Source organism: Sciurus carolinensis, chromosome 8 (assembly GCF_902686445.1).
Source record: "Sciurus carolinensis chromosome 8, mSciCar1.2, whole genome shotgun sequence".
NCBI lineage: Eukaryota > Metazoa > Chordata > Mammalia > Rodentia > Sciuridae > Sciurus > Sciurus carolinensis.
The window spans coordinates 102,352,745-102,369,297 of NC_062220.1; the positions used below are offsets into that span (position 1 = coordinate 102,352,745).

At 41.5% G+C, this 16,553-nt stretch overlaps 1 protein-coding gene across 3 annotated transcripts in view; it reads right to left on the reverse strand.

Annotated features, from left to right (window-relative positions):
* The window catches only part of Nudcd3 (NudC domain containing 3), a 103,408-nt gene extending 87,397 nt beyond the window's left edge, over positions 1-16,011 (reverse strand). Inside the window, exons 1-2 of one of the 3 annotated variants that reach the window (XM_047560933.1) lie at positions 15,534-16,007; positions 11,142-11,464 (exon numbers count right to left, since the gene is read on the reverse strand). In XM_047560933.1, coding sequence (XP_047416889.1) covers positions 11,142-11,464; positions 15,534-15,725 — 515 coding nt within the window. In that variant the 5' untranslated portion in view covers positions 15,726-16,007. Of the gene's footprint in view, positions 1-11,141; positions 11,465-15,533 lie in introns of all 3 variants that reach the window. The other 2 variants (XM_047560932.1, XM_047560934.1) reach the window with 2 other exon arrangements.
* Positions 16,012-16,553: the final 542 nt, after the last annotated feature.

Here is a 16,553-nt window from a genome sequence, read left to right on the forward strand (position 1 = left end):
ATAGCCAAAAGCATCGGACAAAACTATAATGAGTTTCATCTCTGCTCCTGGAGCCTATAATCCTAACAACTCAGAATGCTTAAGCAGGAAGATTCCAAGTTCAGATCAGCCTCAGTACTCTAAAAGACCCAGTCTCTAAACATAAAATAAAAAGGGCTGGTAATATTGCAAATGGTAAGGGAAATAGGCAGCTCTCTTTAAAAGTGTCAAGGTTTTGAAAAACAAGGACTAAGAAACTGTCCCAGATAAAGAAGGCAGAGGACACATCACCATAAATACAATGACAATAACAGACTGAACCCCAGACCAAGAAAACAGGACATTACTGGAACAATGGGAGAAATTTGAATAAGGTCTACAGATGAGCTAAAAGCAATCCCTGGTTATTACAAGATGCTAACTTTTTTTTGGGGGGGGGGCATACTGGGGATTGAATTCAGATACACTTGACCACTGAGCCACATCCCCACATCCCCAGTCCTATATTTTGTATTTTATTTAGAGACAGGGTCTCACTGAGTTGCTAAAGGCCTCTCACTAAGTTGCTGAGGCTGGCTTTGAATTCACGATCCTCCTGCCTCAGCCTCCTGAGCCACTGAGATTATAGGCATGTGCCATCACATCCAGCAAAATGCTAACATTTGGGGCTAGGGCTCAGTGTCAGAGCACTTGCCTAGTACATGTGAGGGACTGGGTTCAATCTGTAGCACCACATAAAAAAATAAACAAATGAAGGCATGCTGTTCATGTACAACCACACACATACAAAAAAGATGTTAACATTTGAGGTAGCCAAGTAAAGGAAATATGAGAATTTTTAATATAATTCTTGAAAATTTTTGATAGATCTGAATTAAAGTGTTTTATAAGACCAGATAATCATCATCATCAGACACTGACACTTACATTGCTGGTCCCTGGTTAGTCAACAACAGAATGGCTCCATCCACAGCTGCCAGCTATGAGACACAAGTTTGACTCCTACTCTCCAGAACCCCAAGGCTTCTACTCAAGGGACCAGAGCTCCACAGGCTCCATCTCATTTTGAAGTTCATAGGACAATGAGTCAACTGATCTAAGATGACCTACTCTAAGGGATCTCAAGAGAACTCTGCAAGACAGAGGTGCCCCCTCAAGTGTGCTAAGTTGGAGACGGATGTCAGTCAGATATTCAGATGCTGCTTCCACAGTAAGTTCCTCAGCTTAATGAAGATATGAAAACTCAGGATACTCCAACTCCCTCAAGATTAGCTCAAAGCCATGGGAATGTGGTCTGCACAGTCATCAGCTGTCAGAGAGGGACCACAGGCATCAGGGGAAGAGAGAGATGGGCAGGCACACACATCAAAAACCACAGGAGGAACTCATAGCCTGCAGTTCAGTGTAGAGTAGGATGGAAAAATAGCCTCAGGACTTCATTCACAAGTAAAAAGACAACTCTGAGTTGCCCTAAGAAGATACAGAAGTAAAGAACATGAACAAATGCGGGAAAAAAAGAAAAATTAGAAGTCAAATGTTACTGTATGAGAGCAATCATGAGCTATGTTAAAATTCCAAAGTTGATCCTTTTTTAAAATTTTTTTTAGTTGTCAATGGATCTTTTTTTTTTTTTATTTACTAATATGTGGTATTGAGTATCAAACCCAGGGCCTCACACATGCCAGGCAAGTGCTCTGCCACCGAGACACAACTCCAGCCCCAAGTTGATCATTTTAAATATGAGTTTTAACTTTCATCATCCACTTATTCAGCTCTTTACTGAGTATGCCACTGTGTGCTAGGTGCTGGGATCTCCAGCGAACAGGTTAACAAAAGTCCCACTAGCATGGGAAAGTAAAACAATGTCAAATGCCACAGTGGAAAAGTCACAATGACCTCAGTTTAGGGAAAGTGATGGGGCTGGCCCTAGTTCTGCATGCTTGACTTCTCTCCTCCTTACTCTGCCCATAGAAAAGAGCACAGTGGGAGGGGCAGAAAGATAAGACACAAAAGGGCAGTGTACACAGACAGATACATGGAAAGCTGGAAGTGCACAGCTAACACCCACAGGACAGAGCAGAGGACAATCCGCCTAGGGACACACTGAGGTAACCATAGAGCAGAGATGGCACAGAGATCCTAGATGTGCATGTTGCTGGGAAAGGGCAACAAGGACTAACAAAAAGTACTCATGAAGACTTCAGGACACCTTAGAGCTGCAGCAGCAAGTCTGACCTCGCTGGTGCTGCACAGGTCACCTCTGCTTCCAGGATTCACTAATCCTTGAACTGAAGCTATTAGCTAACAGGCTGGCTCTCGCAGTCCCCTTCTTGCTCCCTTAAGCAGAAGCCCCTCCTGGCCCCCTCCTACCTCCCCTAAGCAGAAGTCTCTTTGTGTCACAATGCTCAGGCTCAGTCCCAGCACCTCTTCTTTCCTCCTCCTGCAGCCTCTGCCTCAGTGATACTCAACCAATCGAAATGCCTTCGATGCATCTAAATGCTAATGACTTTCAAATGCTTTTCAATACCCTTTCTCCCCAGAACTCCAGACACATGTCCACTGCCTACTGGTAACACCACCTAGACTACTGGTCAGTTTCTCAGATCAACAAAGCTGTTGCTGGCCCCAAAAACCCACAAAAGCTCCTCCTCCTGTGCTTTTGTGATTGCCAACTCCATCCTTCCAGTTGCTTGGCAACAAAGTTTGAGGGGGAGAAAAATATACAGTTACATTTAAAATTCTAAGTGTGAAAAATACATATAACTTATTACTAAATATAGTCATTATATAGCAATAAAATATCATTTATTACTAAGTGTAATAAATACTGAACAGTCTACATACCTAGAAAATCTTCAGAAACCAGTAAGAGAATTCAGTATTTGGTGTACAGAAACTTTGAACAGAAACATTAAAATTCTATAGAACATCATAAAACAAAATTTAAGTAAATAACACAGAAACTGTTCTTAGAGAGCATAAAGATGTCAACTTTCCCCTAATCCAAAATATATTTGATATATTCCTAATGAAAATTTCAACAGAATTTTCAGTACCAAAAAAAAAAGAACATTCATATGGAAAAATTAATTTGGGAGAATAGTCAAGGAAAGTCAGGGGGGAAAAAAGTTTAAACCTCAGTCCTACCAAGTGTTACAATGTATTATAAAGTCATGGTAAATTAAATAAGTTAAAATCAGCAAATAAATAAATGGTTCAGTATTTATCAATAAACAGAACAGTAAAGGGGAAAAACCCAGGAACATATACAAAGCCAAATCAGAATCTTTGATACGTCAAAAGTGAAGGGAAGCCCTGGTGGTGGTGCATGGATCCAGTCCCAGGCATTCAGGAGGCTGATACAGGAAGCTCAAAAGTTCAAAGCCAGCTTGAGCAAATTAGGGATACCCTTATCTGAAAATTTAAAAATTAAAAAGGGGCTGGGGGTGTGTAGCTCAGAGGTAAAATGCTCCTGAGTTCAAATCTATTACCAAAACCACAACAAAGTGAGTGGCATTTCAAAGAAATCCAAAGAAAAAAAGGTAAAAGTAACCCAGAAATGAATTAGGACCACTTGCTAGAACCTGGATGGGATCAGGTTCTCTCATACAAGCTGGCAGAGAGAGAGCCAACTGGTAGAATCTCCCTGGGGTCAATTTACCAACATCCATCAAAACTAAAAACCCTTTGACTAAGTAATTCCTGTTCTTGGAATTCATCCAACTTATACTCAAATCACATGTTCCAAGAAACACATATAAGCATATTCACTACAGCATCATTTATGACACTGGCAGATTAGAAACAATTTAAATACACCCCCTTACATTCATTAAAAAACAATGCTAACATCTACAGGGTAGAATACTACATGGCAGTTAAGAAAGATGTTGGCAACATTTCAGAGTCACAGGAAAGTCTCTGAAAATCCACACAAGACACACAGGCCACACCCAGACCAATTAAGTCAGATATCTCTGGGGAGGAGCCCAATAATCCGCATTTTAAAGTCTCCAGTGATTGCAAGGACAAGCAACATGGAGAATCTCGGGTGAACCATCCTAAGGCAAGCCCAGGTTCCACTGCTCATCAGCAACTTGAGCATGGGTCATTTTCCTTAACTACATACTGTAAGGAAACAGTCTACCTCATGGAATTATAAAAAGACTGGTAAAAACCCACCTGTACACCAAGGAAAAGGGTGCCTAGCAACAGTGCTACCTGCTTATCAAGCACGAGTATTCGTAGCACAATTGGGGATGTGGCAAAGTCAACACTCACAGATGTGATGTGTGTGCACATATATTGCATATAATAGGCAAAGTATACACAAACGCATGCACACATAAATTTACAAAAGAAGATACTGACAATGGCTATCTCTAGGGAAAACAACTCACTTTAATTACTCTTTGTAACTTGCAAAAATGTTACTCTCTTAATCAAACCCCAGGAAACAGGGCATAGGACAGGTTAAAGCACATCATGGGTAACAATCAGCAAAATCAAGACAATGGCAAACCCAATAAACAAACTTTCTTTTTGGGTTTTTGTTTATTTATGCAATGCTGGGAATTGAACCCAGGGCCTTGCCTGTGCTAGGCAAGAAAGCACTCTACTACTGAGTATGTCCCCAACCCAATCTGATTTCTTTAAAAAAAATTTTTTTTCTTGGTACTGGGGACTGAACTCAGGCACACTTGACCACTGGCTACAACCCCACCCTTTTTATTTTGAGACAGGATCTTACTAAGTTGCTGAAGGTCTTGCTAAAATTGCTAAGGCTGGTCTTGAACTTGTGATTCTCCTGCCCAAGCCTCCTGCGTCTCTAGGATTACAGATGTGCACCACCACACCCAACTTAACAAAGAAATTTTGAGGAGTAAAGAAAAAGAGAAATAGAGGGTCAACTATGAGCCACTGGTGTTTGCAGTCTTATTTGAGGTCTAATTCAAACATTTTTTTAAAAATTAGGACACTGAGAAAACTGAAAATTTAAACAGTGGTTGAAAACATTACCAGATGAAATGGTATAAGGCAGAATTTGCTCCAGAATTACACGAGATTACAACTGAGGTGTTGCTTGAGTTAGACAATGAATACACAGGAATCTTACACTTTTACATCAACTGTGGTTTCTATTTCAAGTTCTACCTAACGATTTTTTGTGAGGTATAAATATTACCTTTTTAATGTTAAAAAAAACTTAGGGCTGGGGTTGTAGCTCAGTGGTAGAGTACTTGCCTAGCACGTGTGAGGCACTGGGTTCAATTCTCAGCACCACATATAAATAAATAATTAAAATAAAGGTCCATCAACAACTAAAATGTATTTTTTAAAAAACCTAGCATAAAATATAGAAAAAAAAAATTCAAACAGAAGTTGTTTTATTTTGTTTAGCTTTACAAAGTATCTCTACTAAAGTATCCCTACTAAATAGGATTTAACCAAAGTTGGCCACAGTAGATCTCAATTTCCTCACTCATAAAAAGGATGACCAGTGTCTCTCAATATTTTGAAATACACATTTTTTCAGGTAATTATACTATCCCTCTTCCTTCCTCCCCAACCTTCCTGTTACCTGAGACCCTCCAACTCTGATATGCCAGAACACCAGGTCATTTTCTAATACAGCTTCAGTACCTAACAAACTCAACATAAACTGATGCTTTCTAAAAATGAAGCCAATAAAGATGTATTACAAGATAAAAATAAATGAATCACAAAATAAAAATAAAAATGCAATGTGTCTAGAGGGGAAAAGTTCTCCAAACAACCCATATCAGGTTTTTGAACTGTGATTTAAATCAACTCCTCTGAAGGCCTCTTATGCCTAAAGTTCCTCAGAGATGAAACAATAGTCCCAACTTTCTTGGGTAGTGTGACTACAAAAAAAGCAGCAGCCCAGGGCCCAGAGTGCAGGCCTCTATCTACTCTGAGAATCCACCTGAGGAACACCAAGCGATACTGATGTCATGATAAATGGTAAAACTGTAAAATAAGGGCTAATTCGCCCCACCACACCCCCCCTTGAAATCACCTTCAAGGTATTACTATTTACTGGGTTCGAGTCCACAGCTCCCCAGCACTGTTACATTGTGGAAATAACAAACAAACAAGGTATTACCATTTAGAGGTGGACCTCTGGAAGTTGATTAGGTCATGAGGGCAGAGTCCTCATGAATGGGGCTCATACCCTTATGAAAGAGGCCCCAAGGAGCTCACTGGTCTCACTGGTCTACCACATGAGAACTCAGCAAGAAGACAAAGGTATATGAACCAGAAACTGGCTTTTCATCAGATGCTGAGTCACCTGGCACCTTGATCTTGAACTTCCAGCCTCCAGAACCATAAGTAACAAATGTCCACTGTTTATAAATCACCCTAGCTATAGTATTTCATTACAGCAGCCTGAAGGAACTAAGACATTGAGCAAATCCATAGAAAAGTTGCTAAGAAAAGAAATCCACCACTGAAGTGCTCCCCTCGCACAGGGCTAGGAGGTAAGAAAGGATGGATAAGTCTCTGCCCCCATCAATGAAGACAGAAAAATAGCCAGCCATAAATGGACAAAGTGAAATGAGGCCCAAGTTCAAAGATGATATGACTACCTGCTGGACAGAGCAAAGGTCCAGAGCACTGGGGAGACCTTGCTGATGAAGTAGAAATGAGTGCAAGCATGGAGGAAAGTGAAGAGCCTGCAACAGCTAAAGCAGGAGGGAGAAGACCAATGGAGATGGAGCATCTGCCAAGGGTACTATTAGTAAACCCATCCTTTCTCTTCCAAACCATGTCATTACCCTCTCAAGAAGCATCTAGGTCCCTGTAATAGCTGGGTGCAAAGGCACACCAGCAAAACTTAGAGAAATGACCAGTTTCTTGGTATGAAGTGGTTCATATGTCAAATACTTCCATGATACCCCCTCTTCACACTGCCTCTACTCTGCTTCCCTATATAGGGAAGGAAGGATTGCCTGGTTGGGCATAGGCTCAGAGAGGTGCCCATTCAATACCAACAGCATGAGAGCACCATGTCTCTCAACCAAAGGACAGTAAGTCACCCAGTCCCCATGCTCAAGACAACTATTTCCAGATAATAACTGAAATTCTATTTGCTACTGCTTTTTTCCCTTCATTTTTAAAGAATTCTGTTCATGATTTATACAAGGAAAAACCCAGAACTGCCACAGCCTTTCAGATTTTTTGTCAGCATCCCAGCCAGCACCATCAAATGCCACTAATATTCCACTGCCTTGCAGTGACACCTGCAGGTCGAGGGCCTGAACTGCAGGTACCATGAAGATCATGCTGTCAGGGACCCAATATCAAATCCTACTGAGACAGAACCCAAGAGGCAAATCCTAAAAGGCAGCTCTTGCCTGATTATGACTAGGATGCAAGATGCTGCAAACTGTGTGTCCCTTTCCCTCTGCAATGCTAGCCATGCCTATAGGCAGTGGTCACTGATCAAGTACAATATAAACACTCAGAATCACATAGCATTTTTACAGTCTTGTCTATGGACAACTCTTTCAAAACTGGGAATATTGTAAGCACGTTCTCCAGTGCTATCCTACACAAACAGGGAAAATTTTCTGTGCCAAATTTTTCTCCTCTGAAGAATAAGGGAGAAATTTAAGTACTGGGGCATTCTTCTTTTTTTTTTTTTTTTTTTACATTTGAGTCAGGGTTTCATTTCATTGCCCAAGTTGACCTTGAACCTGTGGGCTCAAGGAATCCTTCTACCTGCAATTTTTTCTTTATTGCAGTGATCTAGAACTGTACTAGTCAGGGCTTTCCAACTTACAGACAGCAAATCAAACACCCAATCTCTGAGGAATTCTTCCAAAATTTTTGATGCAATACTAGAACAAATAAAACCCAAGTGCACATTACTAGAGACTGAATGTCTATGTATCCCCACCAAATTCATATGTTGAATCCAAACCCCAAAATGATGTTATTAAGAGATGGAACTCCAGGAGGTGATTAGGGTAAGAGAGGTTTTCCCATGACTGGGATTACTACCCTTTAAGAAAGACTCTAGAGAGCTCCCACACCCTTTCCACCATTGAGGACAGAGTGAGAAGACAGAAATGTATAGGCCTTCACTAGACACTGACTGCCAGCAACTTGATCTTAAGAATTACATCCTCCAGAAGTGTGAGCAATAAATGTCTACTGTTTATAGGTCACCCAGGCTATTGTATTTTGTTACAACAGCCTGTATTTACTAACACAAACAATTGTGACTATTCAATCTTCATTTTCCTACCTGATTTCTTTAAAGAGAAGCTACACTTAGAACTCCAAAAAATTGCTTAGGGACCCCTTGAGTCTTTCGCTTAACACTAAACTGCACATGTGTAGTGTGTGACTCCATGAGGCAAGTAGAAAACTTCAGGGTAACTGACCTGGATGATCCCTAGAACTCACGCAGGGCAGTAAAATGTTCAAGTTTTAACCAGTCAAAATGGGAAGACCTAACTGAATACCCAAGGCATTCAGAAGATATTCCAAAATAGTCCCAGAATGGACACACTTTGATAAAGCTTGAAAACAAGCTTCTGAAAGATAATGCTGATTTCAAACAAATTGCCTACAAAAACAAAACTTAACATTCTTTAAATGAAGAAAATGAAATTCAGAGACTCAACAACACAATTCTCATAATATCTAACATCCAATCAAAAATTATCAGACATGTAAAGAAGCAGGAAAACATGATCCAAAATCAGGAGAAAACTCAGTTAATAGTAACAAATCAAGAAATGACAGAGAAAATGGGATTCATAAATAGACATTAAATCCCTGGCTGGCTAACTAGCTACCCAGATAGATAGACCCAAGGATTTAAAGAAAACAATACTGGCAGAAAACAAAATCATAAAGAAGAACCAAAGATAACTTGTAGAAGTTGAAAACAAAATACAAACTGAAACAAAAAATGTACTGGATAAATTTAACTAAAGATTACACATTAAAGGAGAAAAGACAGTAAATCTGAAAACAAGACAACAGAAACTATTTCAAAGGAAGCACAAAGAGAAAAGAGACCAGGGGGTGGGAAGTAAGGATGGGGGCTAGAAGCAGTTCAAAAATCACTAAGCAAAATAAATACAAAGCACAAAAGAGCAAATCATAATCAAATGCTGAAACTAATGAAAAATATTAAAATATAGAAATACATTAAAAGTCACTCAGGGAATAGGAATGGGGAATATATCACATACAAAGGAACAAAGAAGTTCTACTCACTTCTCATCAGAAATAATACAAGCTAGAGGCAATGGAATTACATTCTTTAAAAAGCTGAAAGAAAAAATGTGTCAACCTGTAATTCTGTCTCCACAAAATTATCCTCAGAAGTAAAGATGAAATAAGGGCATTTTTAGACAACAAAAGCAGAAGAAATTCATTACCATCAGGTATGCACTACAACAAATTTATTTAAGAAAGTTCTTCAAACTAAAAGGAAATATCAGAGTCTCTCACTACCCTAAACCCCCACTTTTGGACTCCAAACTTTTATTTTGCGCCTTCTCTTCCAGAACTCCATATTCAAGACCTGTTGCCCTTCTTCATCAATGTGGCTTCCCATGCAAAAATTGTTTTCTCTGAACTCCATCATCTAGCTTGACCTTTAAAACTGTAGTCTTACACTGAGCATGGTGGCACATGCCTATAATCCCAGCAGCTTGGGAGGATGAGGTAGGAGGATCATAAGATCAAAGCAGTCTCAGCAACTTAGTAAGGACCTGAGCAACTTAGTGAGACCCTGTTTCAAAATAAAAAATAAAAAGGGTTGGGGATGTGGCTCAGTGGTTAAGCACCTCTGAGTTCAATCCTTGGTACAAAAAAACTGTAGCCTTACCCCATCCTGTCTTTACAGAACTTATTTTCTCTTACTCCATATCTTCTAAGTCTTTCCAAGTTGTTCACTTTGCTTCATTAACTAGAAACTAGGTTCAACACACCCAGAGAAGAAATTCTGCCATTGTGTACAATTATAATGCACCAGTAAAAAATATGGGGACAAAAAAATCCTCAACCAAAACAGGTTGGAGTGCAAGGCATGGGAAGAAAAGATGGGAAGTAAGGCAGGAGGCAGTCCTATCAAAGAAGAAAGAGCAGATTAACAAAGTAGGTTAGGAGGATCACAACTGTCCTGCAGACGCAGACATAGACACTACCAAGTCACACACAAGGAGTACCAGCTCCCCTCATCCAGACCACAAGGAAGGACTGTGTGATTCATTCGGAGCATCTGGAAAACATCTGAAAAGTGAGTAGAACACAGCACAAGCCTTGATTCAAGAAACCCTGTGGCATTTTCAAGCTCTGTCACTCATTAGCTGCTTGACCTGTAGTTCATTTAAAATTCACAACAGCCCTCTGAGACAGGTTCTATTAGGATGACAGGAAGATTATATAATGTTTGCCCAAAGTAGTGCATTCAGGAAGTAGGAGAGCCAGCATTTGAATCCAGGCCCCCTACATTGAACTGCCTCTTCAAGTGCACATCATACATTGTCATGTGGCATACACACCAGCAGTGTTCCTGCAGGGAAAGCATGAAAGATCAAGATGCTCAGGCTAGAATGTTTTCTCTGATAAATGCATGACAATATATAACGAGGTAGGGGGTTGGCAGGGGGGAAGAGAAGCATGAAGGAACTTTGGATGGTGTAGAGGAAAAAGGAGTGGGAGGGGGTGGGGATGGAAAAATAGTAGAATGAAACAGACAGTATTACCCTATATATATATATAATTACATGAATGATGTGAATCTACATTTTGTACACCATAGAAATGAAAAATTGTACCCCATTTGTGTGCAATGAATCAAAATGTGTCTGTAAAAATAAAAAATATTAAAAAAAAAAAAAAAAAAAAAAAAAAAGATGCTCAGGCTAAGCCCCTATACACAGATAAAGTTAGGTCAAGTGTTCTAATTTTGGCCCTGGTCCTCAACTGGTTAAATGACTCTGGAGAGATCTTGCCCTATAGGGAGAAAAAGGAAGAAGACTGAAGTCAACTGCACTCCCAGAGCTAAATAAATACTGAGATAAAGATTTGGTGCTTTACAAAGTGAGAACTACTTGTGGATAAATCCAACTATTAGGAGAGAAAGAAGGAACCTGTAGAGGAGGATTTCTTACCTGGGGAGTGCTGGTGGTTCCTGAGGGACTTCAGCAGCACCAGCAGCTGCTCCTGGAACTTCTGCCTCCTCTGAGCCACAGGCCACTTGCTGCTCAGTGTCCTGTGGACCTGGAGGCTGCACTTTCTCTGCATCCCCAGGCTCACCTAATTCTGCAGTGGAGTCAATCTCTATTTCCTGAACTGGGACTGGGACCAGTTCCTTCTCAGCTGTACCAGTTACTACAGCCTTGGCTGCTTCTTCCTTTCTTCTGATTTTCTCTTCCAGTTCCTTCCTCCTCTTCTCATCATCCTGACGGGCCATCTGATCAAAGGTTTTAAACACCTAAAATCAAACAGCAATCCAGCAATCAGTTCATCTGCCCAGTATTGTACCACACATTCCGCAGAAATATAGCAAAATCTGGTAAGTACAGAATAAAAAAGAAGTAAACCAAGAAATTTTTCCTTTGGAAAAATGGAAATGTGCTGAAACTTCACCAAAAGCCTTCAAGAGGAAAGTTTCAAAATTAACAAAATTAAAAATAAGCTAAGGCTAACAATATTTACATAGATCATCCTAGTTATCATAATTGTTATAGTCCCCAATCTTGTTCACAATGCAAAGAACATTCTCCTGGTATTGAGGGTCTGTGAGGGTGCCAACAACTAAGATTCAAAAATGAAAGATGAAAATACAGTTGAACTTCAATTCTCAAAATGCACCTAAATTGGGCTGGGGTTGTAGCTCAGTGGTACAGCACTTGCCTAGCATGTGTGAGTCACTGGGTTCAATTCTCAACACCACATAAATTTTTTTTAAAAGTATTTTTTAAAATGCATCTAGTCTTACTGAACTGCTGCTACCCACCTACACTGTGAGGGCTGAGGGGAGGCATGGCATTCGATTCTACAAACATCCACTGTGTGCCTAACAATATATGAAGAACACAAAATCAAAACAACAGCTCCTTCTTTCTAAGACCTTGCAACTCTGGTGTGTGAACAATTCCTTACCATTTTCTGGGACTCAGTCACACCCCTGAATATGCTGAGACTCCTCCATCAAAAAAGTAAAGTAAAAACAGACCCACACCTGACAACTCTGATACAAGAGGGGCATGATGGAGCACTTGATATCCTGTCAGACTACAGGTGGGAATGAGCATTTCTGGTCAAAGAAATCTGAGGAAGTAGAAAGGGGATCTCAACTGGACCTTAAAGAATAGGCACATCTTCCAAAGGAACCTCTGAAGGAAATGCTAAAGCTCTAAAGTAGGCTCATCAAGAAACAGAAAGAGCCTCTGCAGTAGCTAAAGGAATGGTTAAGAAACTAACTGGGGAAAATGGGTGGGAGTCAGACTCCAGAGACTAGAATGCAGAAGGCATTCAATAACAGTGTTTGTAAACTGCACAGGAAGACAAAACAAAAGACAGGTGCTAACATATGAGCTGTGCTGAACAATTCCAAAAACACTCTTAAAAATTCTGTGAAGAATGGGTCAGAGATAGAGCTCAGTGATAAGAGCACTTGCCTAGCATGTATGAGTCCCTGAATTCAAGCCCCAGTGCTAGAAGAAAAAAAAATAAAATAAAACGGGAAGAAGATTGTATCAACATTCCAAAAATGAGAATAAGGCTTAGAGGGATTAAGTAACTCGCCCACAGTCCTGTCAAGGAAAATAGTAAAAAAAATTATATATGACACAATAAACAGAAAAGGTAATGTAAGCAGAGGAAAATAAATAAAATTTTGTAAGGTTAAAAACTGGAGATAACCCTAGACCCCTTTCTATTCTGCAGATAACCAGAAGCCCTGACACTCGTTTTTCTCCAACATTCATACTAACAGTTCAGGTCCTTTGCCCTCAAGAGCCACTCCACCTCTCAAGGTCCCAGACCTACTTAACTCCAAAAAGCAAAGTAGCAAAAACCCTCTCTCACAACTTAAAACTTCTAACACAGGACCACTGCTGGGGGGGGGGGGTCTGATGGTCCTCAGTGCCTACTGCCTCTGCTACTAGGCACATCCAACCTTCTCTGACCAGCCTATATGCTCAACATAGAAGTACTCTCAAATCACAAAGACCTCCCAGTTACAATATGTTCTAGTACTTATTTTAGAGTCCCAGAATCCTAGATTAGAAGAGATATATCTAACTTTCACTCAACCTCCTCAGCTGACAAGAGGTGAAGTGACTCTCCCATGATTTCCCAACAAGTTACATGAGGAACAGGACACAGCTGGCAATCCCAATTCTTGTATTGAGGACTTCTAAGCAGCAATTCTCCAAATGAACTCCAAGATAAACAAAAAGTTATCAGTTGTAATGAATGGCACATTTTCTTAAAACATACACTATCTTATGGAATGGAATGCAATTTTCACATATATCATTCCTGCTGAGAGTCCTTCAAGTTGTGCACCCATACATGCTTAGAACTAGGAGGAAATATGTGAGACACCCTACACTAACTACACCAACAGTCCAGTCCCCAAAATATCAAAGGAAAGCTTTTTCAAGTTCCAGAAAGCAGGCCTACACTCCCATCCAGCCCATCTTTGTCTATGTTCATAGACAGCTGAAGCATCCCACCTCAGATGAAGGGGTCACAGAAAGGAATCTTATGATATCATATCAGGAACAGAAAAAAAAAAAAAAAAAAAAAAAAAAAAAACCTAAGAGGCAGATAAATGGGGATGGGGAAGGGATCAGGAGATAATCTACCCCGACCCAGAGATTATATTGTGCTGACATCAAGTCAATCTGATTCAGTATTTTAATGTCCTATCCCAGAACACCTTTGCCAATATAGAAATCACCTTTACAAGACTCCTGCCATATGACCTTCTGTGAAAAACAGTTACCCAGAACTCACTCATATTTATCCAACAAAAATGGCCAAAGAACATATTTTAAAAATTCCTTGGGGAATGCTGATGGTGGCAAATCACTTCCAGGGGGGGGAAAAATCCCTTTTAGGCATCTGCTGGAAATGTTCCCCCTGGTTTCTGTGAAACATACTGCCCTTCAACATAATTAGTCCCCAAAATGTTCTCCACCTCTGGTTTTTCTACTTCAAAATTTCTCCAGTTCCTCCATCTCCTGCAAGATTCAGTCCCAGGCCAGGTGTGGTGGTACACACCTGTATTCCCAGTGACTCAGGAAGTTAAGACTGGAGTATTACAAGTTCAAGATCAGCCTGGGCAACTTAGTGAGACCCTGTCTCAAAATAAGAACTAAATGAGGGCTAGAGTTGTAGCTCAGTAGGAAAGCACCCCTAGGTTCCATCCCCAGTACTGCCAAAAATAAAAAAAGGAAGGATTGTGGGTATAGCTCAGTAGCACAGGATCCTCAGCATGAGGGGGTGGGTGGAGGCAGAAAGATTTGTAATCAAAAAAACAATGTTTTTTAAAGCTTTGGTTTCTTCCTGTAGGTGCTAAATAAAGTAAAGCCTGATCATCATCCTGAAACCTGCAGTAAGATTTCAAACAGCAATACAAAGCACTCTATAGGTGCTAAAGAACCATGAGAGGTATCATCTTCTCAGTATTTCTATCTTCTCAGGTTCCTACACTCAATGTTCAGTTGAATACTTCTTTCAATCTCATCAAAAGCCCCACCTCTCTTACAAAACCTTCTCAATTACCTATTCCTTTCCTTTCAACCAACACCAACACTTAAGTGGCCTTGAGGAGTTCTCTAATATCTTTTATATTTTATTTTCTTAAACTGTAAGCGTCACAAGTAACAGACCAGTATTTAAACACCCACATCACCAGTGCCTGTGGCAGCTGAGTGTAAAACACATTCAGTAAATGCTTATTACTACATTCAAAAGGGCCCAGTCAACTTCATTCAATAAGTATTAAGAGTGCTTCAACCATACAATAAAAAATTTAACCTGGGATGTATAGATTTAAATCCAAATGAAAATTTAATTATCACTTAGACCTGGGATATCATATTTGAACAAGCGGCCACACCCACAAATCAACACAATACTTGTCATCCTTGCCACCTCCAGTCTGGTAGTTCTGAGGCGTGCAGGTTTCTGCTACTGTGAATGTCCTTCCTCTTGTTCTCCAAACACTGTTTTCACCTTACATCCAGCAAGCCCCCTCACAGTGTGGGGTATGATCGCGAGCACGAAGCAGGGCCAATAGCAGATTGACTGCTTCGGACACCGGGTACGTCCGGCACAGGGCCAGAGCTGCTCCCACCGCGGAGCAGCCTGACATCTGATCCGCACAAGTTACCCACAGCCATTCGTTCGGGGTCACCTCAGCGACCCGGGGGGAAAGCGGAGGCCTGAGAGGAACTGCGCACAGGGCCGAAGGCGTGGGACACTGACCGGGTGCAGGGCTGTGGTAGGAACAACGAGACCCACGGCCCATACACTCCCCTCCTCACCTGCAACACCAGGGCCTGCGCGGCCCCCGGCGGGAAGCCCATGCGGTCTGATGGGTGGCGCAGCAGGCGGTAGAAATCAGTCTTGCGGTAGAGGAAGCCGAAGAGCACTCGCAGAAAGTCCTGGACGTTGCCCACGTGCTGCAGGATGCCCAACAGGGCCTGGTCATATAGCTCAGCAGCCCCGGGCTCCATGTCTCCACCGCCCGAGGGACTCTCCACCGCCGGCACCAACTCTGACCGGCCAATTAGCCACTTCCGGCGTGCTCTCCTAACGGATCCCCCGGACTGCGAGGCCGTGGAACTTCCGGTCCGCGCCTGTTCCTTCCCACAAACCGGAGTATGCTCTCCCCGGCCTCGCTTCCCCACTGGGCTTTGCCCCAAAGCGGCATTCGCTAAAAGAGCCTGACGTGGGCCCCCATGTGGCTCCTTACCCGCAAGAGAACCGGTGGTTGCTGGGCAGAGAGTACCCGGCGGCCATGTTCGAAGAGGGCGGAAGAGTTGAGGTGGGGGAGCATCACGTGATCGATCGATTTTTGTCACGTGTTCTGGTGTTGACTTCCCGCCCAGATATCCCTAACCTCAAAGTATGGGACCATAGTTCTTCTTTAGCTATTAGCGGGCCAGTAGAGGGCAAGTGTGTGTGAGTTGTATGGATTTCTTATTAATACAGAGCTGTGGCTGGGCGAGACGGGCACTCCCGTAATCCCAGCGGCTCCGAAGGCTGAGGCAGGAGTAACGTGAAGATCAAGGCCCTAAGCAACTTAGAGAGACCCTGTGTCAAAATAAAAAATAAAAAGGGCCGGGAATGTGGCTCAGTGGTAAAGCGCCACAGTACCAAAAAAAAAAAGTCTGAGTGAAACTCAGGCCTGTTGCATCAGAAGAAATTCTAGGTGACTTGAAAAGGACAAGAAAAGAAACAGAATGCATTCACATATAAGTTGGAAATACCCAGTGCAAAATAAAGAATCTAATGCTATCACTATGAAATATATATGTCTGTTATGTGTAGTATGGACATAC